This window comes from Alosa alosa, chromosome 10 (genome assembly GCF_017589495.1).
Source record: "Alosa alosa isolate M-15738 ecotype Scorff River chromosome 10, AALO_Geno_1.1, whole genome shotgun sequence".
In the NCBI taxonomy this organism is placed as follows: domain Eukaryota; kingdom Metazoa; phylum Chordata; class Actinopteri; order Clupeiformes; family Clupeidae; genus Alosa; species Alosa alosa.
In genome coordinates, this window is record NC_063198.1 from 25481611 (window position 1) to 25494252 (window position 12642).

Genomic DNA, 12642 nt, shown 5'->3' on the forward strand with positions numbered 1-12642 from the left:
CAAAATCCCCCATTTATGCAGAGCAGAGGCAGCGACTGCTCCATTGAAGTCTATGGGCACATAGCTCAGAATTTCACCACATATGCTAAGGTCTTGGTTCTATAGAGTTAGGAATGTGAATTTCGGGCACGTTTTCATGATCCTCAAACCCTTCTGAACATTTCAGGTAAATTTTTAGCATTTTTGAGCATTCCAGTCTGGAGAAAATCGACCTTATATCAGGTGTGCGCCGGTTATTTCTGCAGCTGCTGTTGGCCGGTTGCAACGTACGCTCGTCAATACGTCATCGACACGCCTCTTTATGCAGACAGGATTCGATCCCCATTTCGCGCCCATAGACATGAACTACGACGAAGTATCTTGCTCCGCCTTAACAATCTTTATTGAATTCTTACTTCCGGCATCGGCTGTGGGCGGGACTGTGATGCTCTTTTCACGGTCTCCCTTGCAAAAAATATAATGTTAACGGTCTCGTTGACCCGTTCTCAACAAGGAAAGGAGAAGGAGAAGATATCCTAGCTAAAACGTAATTTTCAACATTAAGATACCACAATGGCATTTGCCATTTATTATTTCAAGGACAAGACTGTGGAAGTTGGGAAGATTTCATGGATGAGTACTGACGACCAGCAACGATGTCCAAAAGTAATCACTCAGTGCCCTGATCTAGAAGAAGAAGACGACGGATGGATGGAGATAAAGTGGGACATGAAAGACAGAAAAAAGTCAGACAGTCCAGCCTTTTCCCCAGCAAAGGTTTTGATGGTTGGTGGTAAGTTGTTAATTGTATTGCTTCTCAGTTAGCTTGATAGCATTGTTCTGAAAGTGAGGCCTTGACATAGGCTAACTTGTATCATTGTGAACTAGCAGCTATTGTTATTTACAATTTGCAATGTCGAGGATGAGAAAATGAGCCCTTGTTTTGGCGTTAGATGCCGACGAGGATGGCAACGAACATTCCCGTTTGTCATGTTCACTCACAACTAACGTTAGTTGTTCGGTTGGCACCTTTGACTTCTTTGTTTTGGTCGCCATTTTTCTTTTTCTATAGCTATATGAAGGCAAAATAGCTAGTGAATTTGGCATAATAAACATAGATAAGTAATTCAGCTTATACTTTAAGTGTACATTTAATTTTGAACTTTTAAACCCCACTTTGCACTCTTAAACCTACATGTTTTGCCTGTGGTAGTTTCTACAGGTTTTTCCATATTTTAATAGGCGTTTCAAAATGCAAGAGAGATCCCACAAGCTTTTAATTTGATCTTGTTTCTTACACAGACAACTACAGTGATCTCTGCAAGAAGAGGCAGGAATTCATTAAGGGTGAAGACATCTGGCAAGAAGCAATCAAGAGGAAGAGTAAGCCGAACAGCAAGTGGAAAGATGTGGAAGAGGATCATGAAGTTCCATCAAAAAAGGTAGGTACCTTGATAAATACCTTGGTATGACGCACGTTGATTGTAAGTGACATTTCTTTATCATTTCTGGTGTGCATAAAAAAAATACCAACATAGTTATATGATTTTTGTTTTGAGTTAGGTTCTCTAGGTATGATCCATCAAGGTGGTGCAGTTGATTCTGTAAATGCAACTAAATCATCATTAACATGAATGTTATTATATGCCTGTTATAAACATATAAAACCGAATTATAATTTTGACAGAAGAGAAAGAAGTCAACGTATGCTGAAAAAGAGTCGGCAAACCAAATGATAGAAGAGCTGAAGAAGCAGCTGGCAAACGAAATATCTTCAGAGGTAAAATATTTGACTATTATGGTATTTTGAGTTGAAGCAATAATTATGGTGTGGATTTTCTGCCTGATCCTGATTTTCTGCCTGATTCTTTGATTTCACGTGTTTTGGTGTAGTCGACTAACTCAAATGAGGAGTCATCAGATGAGGAGCAGCTGCCCAGAAACTGGATTGGGGCACAGAAGAAAGTGAAAGAGCTTCAGAGAGAAATCAAGAGCCTGAAAGCAGACCATGGGATGATACTACATGCTATGAGAGGTATTTTCTATTTATCAATTCAAGTAGCCTAAAGCAACAGTCAACAGCTTTTAACGACTGAAGATGTGCCTATACTGATTCCCAAAGTCAGGTCAGGCATAATGAACTAAACTTAATAACACAATAAACTGAAATTTTCATACACTCCCATACTGAAGCATTGAAATCTGAACACCTGGCTTCAACCTGAGATTTATAGGTTATGGCTGATTCAGTCTCCTACTGCTTCCTGTTCCTGCCTAGTCAGCTCCTCTTCCAGTCACGGTCTTCATAACAAAAATGACTAATTTAATGTTTTAATGGTCTCAAAACACAGTATTGACACAAAACTTTTGTTGCCTTGTTTTTAGTGCTGGGCGGTATACCGGTTCACACCATATACCGGTGTATATTTTCGTTATGATATGAATTTTTATTATACCGTTGTATTTGATTACACAACGTATGGAACGCTGCGCCGCGCGACAGTGTTTCAGACGGGACTTTTTCACACGCACGCATGGTGCCACTGCGAGGCATAGTGAGGGTAAACACAAAACACCTTAAGTTTTTCCCCTGAAGTATGACCCTTAAGGCTTAATTTCTCCTTATAGGTAAGGGGTTTATTTAAGGGTGTTGCCCAGAATAATACCTTAAATTGATTCTTTAGTTAAGGAAAAACGTTAAGGGATACTGCATTGAAAAGGATTTACCGTCACGAAAATTCTATTGAGATTGTTCAACAGCTGTAACTAGCTGGCTAGTAGGTGATGTCGTTAGTTAGCAACCCACCGAACACAGTGAAGTTTAATGATCTTGTCATTCATCTCACCTTAAGAATATTCGCTGAAATTATCCAGGTAGCAAGAAAAGCGTGTTATAGACATGCACTGAGCAATACTAGCTGGCTAGTTAGAAATTATCCTGACTGTCATCAGTGCACCAAAACGAACTTTTTTGTTAATGTTTTGCCTAGCGAACCGAACCTCATGGCAGGCAAACAAGACATCCACATCCACATGAAGTTAACGTTAGCCTACCACTAACGTCATGTAAACCACACAATAACAATACATTTCTGATAGGCCTATTTGACAGAGTAAGCATATTAACAGAGAGGTTTTTAAATGGTATCATTTTCAAAAAAGTATAATTATTGCAAGTTGCACTACTTTTTGTATTGGTTTTATACAAGATGTTTGTGAAATTTGCACAGTAAAAGTTCTGTATTTTGACTGCAATTGTCTTTGCAATCTGATTAGATTTTTCATTAGAATCATGAGTGGCTCTTTGTAAACAGCATCATTTTCTGGGGCCATGCAAAACTGCATTACCACTAGTGTGGAGTCATTCTACATCATGACAGTAAAATAGACCATCCTTAGTCAATGTACTGCAGCAATTCCTCTCTCAACCTGTAGAAAATGCTGTGAACATCTGATTATGCATGGTAAAAAAAATACCGTCATATACCGTGAAACCATAAGAATTTTGAAAAATACCGTGATATACATTTTTGGTCATACCGCCCAGCACTACTTGTTTTCGTTCCCTTTACAGAGCTTCCAGCAGTAGTGACAAAACTGAAAGAGATCATAGAAAAAAACACAGTTCAGATCTCAACTCCTGCATCCACCTGGTCAACACCCACACCAGACCGACAAGTTTGTGCACCCGCCTCTCCTCAAGTGTTGTCTGACCCTGATGATATGGTAAATACCTCAAAATGCATTGATAGTGTATGTGTTTATCCATGTGGGGAAATGTTTGCTATACAATGTCCCTCTACACCTTGTGATTGTACACATAAGTTAGAAAGAAAGCATATTCATCAACTTTGTACTGGATGTATACAATTCATGATGGATTTGGAAATGCTATGATGATGCCCCCGAATTTCTTATGTTATGGAGTTAGTGTATAGACTGTAGGCCTATGCATATTCACTGCACTGATGAATAGATAGATTTACAAAGACATTTTTATGTAATTGTTTCATCATTATTTGGTGAGTAATATTCAAATGTTTTGCAGGTGCCTCTTATGCCAGGTTGTGTTGTAAAAGTCCTAAGACTAAAGCTGAAGTCTCTGCAGACTGCAAGTTCCGGTGCTCATCTATGGTAAAAATACATACTAATGCTAAACAATCAATGTTTTTCTCAAATTACAGAGGATTTGCATGTGATGTCACCGCCAGCATGCTGCCCATGGTTTTGCCACTCAGTGAGCAATCCCTTTATAGCAGTTTTTGCTGATTGCATTTAAGTTCAGAAATGTACCTGATAAACCATCCTCCCTGCCATGACGTGTGTTAATTGTGGACAGTGAATAAGAATAACATTGAGGTAATGTTTTGTTCTGTATGTGTTTTTTCATTCACAGCCCATGCCCAGACGAAATTTCCTGACACCACCATGCAAGATGTGAGACAAATCATAAGAAAGAAATACAACAACATAAGCTACGCCAACCAAGTAAATGAAAAGAAGTCATAAAAGTACAGATTTTGTTTCTATCTAGTTATTTATTTTTGGTTCCAAAGTTGTGCACTTGTCTTTTACCTTTTTTGACAATTTACATGAAACATGCACATTTTCCTTTCATTTTCTCCATTAAGGAAAGACTTGATTTCATAGGTCTTTGTTTTTGAAATGTTTGAAAATATATCAAACTTTTTTTCAACATTCTGTCTTGTGATTTTGTAAATGCATCACACTCTTGTATACAGTATGAGTAAACTTTAAGAATACTTTAAGGAGTATATTTCCAGTATATAAATAGTAAGCTACAAGTAATATGCCAAGCAAACTTAAAGTATAACAAGTAAACTAGTAAAATAACCAAAGTTTATAACAGTATACTTAAAGTATACAATAATAAACTAAAAATAGGGACTCAAAGTATATAACTAGTACAATGGCACTATATCGATAAGTGTACTTGTGGTATACTTTAAAGTGTACTTTTGCAAACTTAAAATGAACTTTAAAGTATACTTTTATAAACTTGAAATGTTCCAATTTAATCCAAAACAGTATTACATTTGTATACTTTCTAGTACACTAAAAGTACATGGTCTGTAGTATACTTGCTATACTTATACTTATACTGAAGCATACTTAAAGGAGAATTCCGGTGTGATACTGACCTAAAGTGTGTTGAAACATGATACCGAGTGTGAACGTATGTCTCATAGCCCATCTCGGCTTGTCCCCTGCATTCCAAAATCTGGCGCTAGTTAGCTGATGCTACCAACAGCTTTTTCAATGGTGGTGCTTCGGCATCGGGCTAGCCATGCAAATAAATCACTGTTTTACACCCAGTTACGAGGCTCAATGTATCTCCACACTTCATTGGAAGACTTCCGAGGGCCCTGACATTTAAAATGAGACATTGAGAACTTTGAAAATTTGACGATTTATACAGACAGTATCTTCACAAAGTTTAGCGTTTGCAGCCATCTTGAATTTAGTCACGATAAGTCGAGCGACGAGTAAGAATGAACAGGTATGATAAGGGATCAGATTCCAAAAATAATTCCGTGGAAATGCATGGATTCCAGTTGCTGCTACTGGAAGAAACTGGAATCCATGCATTTCCACTGAATTATTTTTGGAATCTGCAGGGGACAAGCCGAGATGGGCTATGAGACATACGTTCACACTCGGTATCATGTTTCAACACACTTTAGGTCAATATCACACCGGAATTCTCCTTTAATAAAATGAATTTAAGTATACTACTTTTTGCTAAGGGTCTGTTCATCCGTGCACCATTCATGTGTTCATGAAAGTGGCCTTTCCTGAAAGATGAAGATATGAGGGTTCCTATTCTGTACTTTAAACGGCAGTCAGATGGCTCATGTAGGAATCTTCCAACATGATGTTCCACAACATGTAATTAACATGAAGGATATATACAGTAGTTAATGGAACTGGACCAACTGGACAACACAGTTCTACTCACACAGGCTGTGAACCTACTGATGGCAAGCACACTAATAGTGGGACTGACCTTGACAGGATGACAGTCCAGTCCAAATATTATGAGACGGTAAGATGTATCATTTTTGTAAACTGTCCATGCAATATGAGAAACTGGCCATCAGCAGTGACAGAGGCATATCTGAAAACTGAATAGAACTGCTAATGCCATAAGATACTGTAATAATTGGGGCAGAAAGGTAGCCTGGCTAACGTCAGACCTCATCTCATTGAGATGGGGTCTGGGAACTAGACATTCATTTTCTCGTATTTGAAACGTGGTTTACGAATGCCCAGAGCCGTTTATTGGGCGCAACGAATGTCTATCAAATGCGTCTGTACGTAGCTCATAACGGCTTCGGTATGTCGTCATTGTCTTGCTGCCCTCCCTCCGTTCTGTGATTGGTTCCTTCGTTGAGGTGGAAACGAAGTCCATAGAATCCAGGCTGCCTAGCAGCGTGAATAAAATCGCGCGCGTAAGGCAGCATGGGAAAACCCAGGCTAGCAGAAAGGAGTGAGGTGGCTCTTACATACTGCTTAACAAATTAATCAAATAGGAGTTTGACAAAGCTTCACAATAGCAATAGCAATGCTTGACAGCAATGTTTTCAATTAATACATAATTTAACGGTATACCTTCTTCCTAGAAACATGACCGGTAATTATCAAGCTAATTTACAGTATGTGTTGATTTATATTCCGATTCTATGTCAGTAAACACAACTGACATCATTGTCATCACTTAAAGGAGAATTCCGGTGTGATATTGACCTAAAGTGTATTGAAAAATGATACCGAGTGTGAACGTATGTCTCATAGCCCATCTCGGCTTGTCCCCTGCACTCCAAAATCTGGCGCTAGTTAGCCGATGCTACCAACAGCTTTTTCAATAGTGGTGCTTCGGCATCAGGCTAGCCATGCAAATAAATCACTGTTTTACACCCATTTACGAGGCTCAATGTATCTCCACACTTCATTGGTAGACTTCCGAGGGCCCTGACATTTAAAATGAGACATTGAGAACTTTGAAAAAGCACTGGTAGTTTACTTACAAGACGATTTATACAGACAGTATCTTCACGAAGTTTAGCGTTCTTCTTGAGCCATCTTGAATTTAGTCACGATAAGTCAAGCAACGAGTAAGAATGAACAGGTATGATAAGGGATCAGATTCCAAAAATAATTCAGTGGAAATGCATGGATTCCAGTTGCTGCTACTGGAAGAAACTGGAATCCATGCATTTCCACTGAATTATTTTTGTGGGGGGTCAGTGTTTATACCGGATCTGTGTTTGCATATTTAATACGTTTCATACACGTGTTTCAACACTGCATTTCGGTCAGCCTACTTCCAAAACTCCAAAGCTGCTTGCTGTCAGATTTGGTTCCGAGGGAACAAGTTCAGTGTATCAACAACACTCAATAACAGTTTATATGATGTGTTCAATTAAATTCCCAACAATTTCACAATAGCTAGTTCCGCTTGCTTACGACGAGACTCAGGCTGCACAGTTGGCACCCGCTTCCTTATTTGGGTTTTGGGTTGCCAGGTTTTAGCCTATGACAAAACGGTTGAAATTGAAACTAAGTGATCGTGTATGTGTAGGGTGTATTTCATACACAATCTGGCAACCTGAATGGATCAATGATTTTAAAATGAAGTTTGATGGCCATGCAAATTACGGGAGTTTTCCGGGAGAAATAACAAAACGGGAGGGTGCTGGGAGATGACCTTGAAATACGGGAGAAACCCGGGAAAAACGGGAGTGTTGACAGGTTTGCCAATAATAGGTCCTGCCAGTTACAGCTAGCAAACAGAAGAAATGTAAAAAGAGTGGTAATGAAAGCACTCAGTGATGATGAAGGACAGCAGAAGCAGAACATTATGGGATGGCTGGGGCCCTGTCTCCTCCACCAACACACTCACTGCAGCCAGTAGATAAGTCAGCCTGGGTGGGTGAACCGTGACATGCTTAAAGGCAGTGTGTTTTGTAGAGTCATTCATCAGTCTTACAGCTCCTTTCGGCACACACACATGAACACACAGAAACATATGAACTTAACCTCTAGCCAGGCAAGTGAATATGGTTCTGACACGACACATTAGTTTAGCAGCACCCTTGTCCGTCTCACTTCAAAAGCAGTAAAAAGTCTCTCAACTCATTCCAGGTCCAATCCTGCTGCTCATGAATAAATGTGAACTGGTTGATGTGTGTTCCCTGTCAGAGGGAATATATCACCCACCAGCTCTGGGCGTCCGGAGGACAGGTCCCGTGGGAGCCTGAAGACTCTTTGTGATTAAGGTCGCCTACGCTGAGTTAGGTTGAGCTTCACAAAGTGCCTGTGACCAGCGTCTGATGCATGGGCCTCTTTTTACCACCAGCCCTTTGTGAAGGTCCTTCACCGAGTAAGGACAGGGGCAGAACAATGTTCTATTACATTCACCTCACCCCCACACACTAAAACTGTGGAGGCAATAAATAGAGATCAATCACCTGCCAGGGGAGCGACATCAGGCCCAAAAGTGGATGCATTTGTACAGCCATTTCTTGAATCTGATATCAATATAAAAATGAACTCAAAGAAGAAATTGTTGTGTCCAATCCCACACTCCCACATTTCTCGCTTGCACCTGTCCTCACTTTTTCTTCCAGATTATACTAAGACAATTTTGTCAGCCATCAGCTCTGACGCTAACGTGTGACGTGAAGCTCCGCTCAGCTCAGCTCAGACAATGACGCAAATTGAAGGAGGGCATTGCACCCTCTGGGACAGCTAAATACAGTGTGTGTGTGTATGCACGTGTGCTGCAGTGGCACACGCTGATTGAAAGAGTGATGACAGGGTACACGTGGGGACTGCGTCTGAAAAGAGAGAAAGAAAAGAGGAAGAAGAGAACGAGAGAGAAAAAGAGAGAGAGAGAAAGTGGAGGAGAGAGACAGGAAAAGATACAAAAAGGAAGGGAGAGGAAGATAAATCTTTGGACAAATAGAACAGGAAAGCAGTGGTAAAAAATCTACAGAGAGAGAGAGAGAGAGCAGGAAAAGAGATGGGGGAAATGAGAGGGTGTGTTGGAGTCTCTTGTTTACAACGATGGCCGATTCTGGCAGAGAGATGAGGTGGGGAGACGAGGTAGTGAAGACATTCACACAAGAGGCATGTACTGTAGCTTCACTGCAGCAGTCACGACCCAAGGATCTCCTCACTGAGTCAGTACTGGCAAATGCACATCAGCTGGGCTTCTCTCCTCCCTGACTGGATGCAGCAGAGGGAGGTCTGGATGACTAATGGGGAATGTTTCCCTCTCAGTCAGAGCCTTCCCTTTGTGCCTCTCTTGGGCTCGGGGCCCTGCTGCTCTTCCTTATGGCTCATTCGGACAGGATGCTGAGGTCATTTCGACTCCCACACACTCCCTCCTGTCCTCCTGTCCTGGTGGTAGGACATGTGACCTCTCCCAGTAAGAGGCACCCACCATGGTATCACACAAACAAATCTGAAAACTATTTGTACTATAAATACATTTTATCTAGACCACAGCCAGTTTATTTTGCACAGCTTTTTTGCTCACTCATTTCTGGAGAAATACATTGCTTATAAGTAGAGGGAAAGCAGATTTTAGTAGAGCATGTAGGTGAACATTCATATTACCTGCAGATGCCTGCTCATCTTCCATCAAGGCTTATTAGAGATGGCGGTGTAATGCCATTTTTCTGTCATATTTTCCACCATGGTGCTGGTCTGACCTTGTTCATGCTGCAGTTTGAATCTTCAGCAGCACAATTGGGCTGAGAACATGTCTGAGTGCAGTTGCCAGTAAGCTCTTATTCTGTAACGGCATACACTTTGAACATAACATGCATAATTGAAGATAACATTCATTCAGTTAAATTTCAAAGAAACATTCAGCTGTGTAAGCTGAAACAATTGTGTAGTTGTTTCTTAATCCTGCCCAGTTATACAGTGCCTTTTAGAATTGTTGGCACTGTAACGAAAGATAATTAAAAGGTTTAAAAGAAATTCACTCGATCATGCATCAATCTCATTATCTTTAAAATAGAAAAAAAAAAGTTTTATATGACAATAAAGAACCCATTTGTGTTTTAAACAAATTCACATACAGTATACATACACAGCATATAATACATAAATACACTTGAATGCAGGAAATGCAAATTATGTGACACTACAAATATTTCAGTAATTTTAAGTTGGCCAAGGGTTAGGGTTATGGTTATGGTTAGTGTTTGGGAATTTAAGGAGAAATCATTTCCTGTTTCACTGGGCTATGAGAGAAGGGTTGACACAAGGCCCAAATCCCTTAATCATGCATTAACATGGGGAAGTTTCAAGAGCATTTCACAAGCATGTGTTGACTTGTACAAATCAGGGAATGAATGCAAGAAAATAGCAGCTCAAAACACCCAAATCAACAACTGGGCCAATCATTTGCCCTGGCCATCCCAGACCCCTGAGTTACAGTAAATCCAAACGAAGACTTGCAAAAGGTTATGAACTGAAAAAAAGAAGGCGCACAGGAGAAGAGATTCTGTACTGAAGAATAGCCACATCCCTTCTTCTGTTTTCTCAAGTCCAAGACATGAGATATGAGAACACTTACAGTTTTGTTGGCATGTCTGGGGTTGCATAAAAGTCTAGATGAGGCGGTGCCAATAATTTCGTATGACACACATGTTTTTCAGAATAACATTACATTTTATGGGCTCATATGGTATATATTTTCTGTACTTGAGTTAAGACAACATTTGATAAACAATGAGGAGGAACTGTCATCAGCCCTTTTCACTCATGTTTGATAATGATGCCCAAAATTCTTGAGGGCTCGTATGTCAGCACTATACTGTAGCATATTAATGATGTGATGATTTATGAGTTATTTGGCTTAAAGTTTAGTAATGAAACTAAGTGCCCACTAATTTTCTAAATTAATGTTGGCAGTAATCCCAGATACAACCTTTTGGAACAAGGCTAAAACTTATTTTGGATGACCTTCCCAAAAAATTGGGAAAGACAATATTTGACAATATAGTGTAATGCAATTAAATGTCATCCTGATTTACAAACTGTTAATGAGCTGTTGGAAAATGATAGAACACATCTAACGCTGCAATTCACCCTTTAAGATCATCAGAACGGAATATTCCTCTGCTCTGCACTCGGCTGATATGCATACATTAGCAGGGGTGCTCCTGTTAAGGGCTTGCATGGCTGAACTACAACCCAGTAGAAGCTAATTAAAGTCGGTAGGTATCAAAGATCAGTATGCTGGCAGGCTGAACAGAATCAGCCAGTAAGACAGAATGCAATTAAATGCTTGCTGTAACACTGAGAGTATAATGGAGCATGCGGCTTCTTGGCAAACTTAAGGGTCTGTTTCAACGACTGAAACCAGTGTGTGTAGTGTGTGTGTGTGTGTGTGTGTGTGTCTGTGTGTGCATGTGTGTGTCTGTGTGCATGTGTGTGTGTCTGTCTGTGCATGTGTGTGTCTGTGTGCATGTGTGTGTGTGTGGGGGTACATGTTTGAAAAGGCGGGATGGGAGGGGGAAATGACGCATTGCTAAATTCTGCTTTAGAGGAAAACAAATTGTGACATTTCTGCAAACCTCAGTCATTTCCAGCAAAATGATTTATGGCACACTGCGGTAAAGTGGCAACTAGACCTTCATGAAGTTAATGCTTTACACGCTGATGTGGCTTCTTTGAATCCTACTGTAATACTGAAACCCACTTCTTCATATAGATTTTGAAAAAAATGCATCAGAATCTGCCAGACCAGACAAAACATAGAGCACATATTTATTGGTATTCTTTGTCCTCTCCAAAGGACAACTGAATTGGAGCAAGAAGTGTGATTGAGGACTGAAATCTAAGGATAACAAGCACAAACCAGCGTTCACAGTTACAAATGCAGCAGTGACTGTGATCTTTGCTAATCATGTAATTTGCCCCAAGCTGTAAGGGTCGACATTATCCACTAATTGCATTTCTGGTATATAATCAGACATTATGAGCTGAATTGCTGCTGATAAAAAATAAAAGATAATACAGTATGTCAGAATTTCAATAAGATGCAAACATTAAGAGTCACTCATAAACTAGTTTCAAGGCCATCCTCTTATTATTTGTGGTTAAAAAATATTTCAAACCTGTATGGTTTGTAAGAAGCATAGGCCTACAACATCGACATCACCCTGGTGGAAACAGTTATCTGCATTATGTTGCTGTAGTGGTTCAACCCTAATAAAGAAGAACCCCAACAGAGAAGAATAAAACTCCTAGCATGGAAGCTGCATTTCTTTTCATACTTAATGAAAAACACAGTTCAATCGGACATCCAGCAGGGCTATCACTGAGAGAAGGCGAGTTCACACAGCTAGCACTCTCAGTTAACACTGAGAGGGTGAGTTCACACAGCTAACACTGAGAGAGGGTGGAGAAAGAGTTCAAGATCAAGTAATAATAATAATAATAATAAAGCTTTATTTGTATAGCACCTTTCATACACAGAATGCAGCTCAAAGTGCTTTACATTTGAAACATGTAACACAATAATAGTCAGTCAGTCATTATCAATCACTTTTCTTTGCTGTTTATGTTATACTCAGCAACATATCAAAAATATAGAAAATGACGCCATAAGACTGGCAG

At 39.9% G+C, this 12642-nt stretch overlaps 1 protein-coding gene across 1 annotated transcript; it reads left to right on the top strand.

Moving 5' to 3' along the window:
* Positions 1 to 388: 388 nt before the first annotated feature.
* Positions 389 to 4677, top strand: LOC125302018. Its single transcript, XM_048254961.1, has 7 exons — positions 389 to 772; positions 1282 to 1421; positions 1667 to 1759; positions 1873 to 2014; positions 3554 to 3705; positions 4028 to 4113; positions 4376 to 4677. Exons 1-7 carry the CDS (start codon positions 553 to 555, stop codon positions 4398 to 4400), a joined length of 858 nt encoding a protein of 285 aa, XP_048110918.1. The 5' UTR covers positions 389 to 552; the 3' UTR covers positions 4401 to 4677.
* The last annotated feature ends 7965 nt before the right edge of the window (positions 4678 to 12642 follow it).

Excerpts from the sequence above, each read along its gene's own strand:
- LOC125302018 (XM_048254961.1), top strand. The coding sequence starts at position 553 with ATGGCATTTGCCATTTATTATTTCAAGGACAAGACTGTGGAAGTTGGG. Across the intron at positions 773-1,281 it reads AAAGGTTTTGATGGTTGGTG|ACAACTACAGTGATCTCTGC; the intron begins GTAAGTTGTTAA and ends TTTCTTACACAG. Across the intron at positions 3,706-4,027 it reads TGTCTGACCCTGATGATATG|GTGCCTCTTATGCCAGGTTG; the intron begins GTAAATACCTCA and ends AATGTTTTGCAG.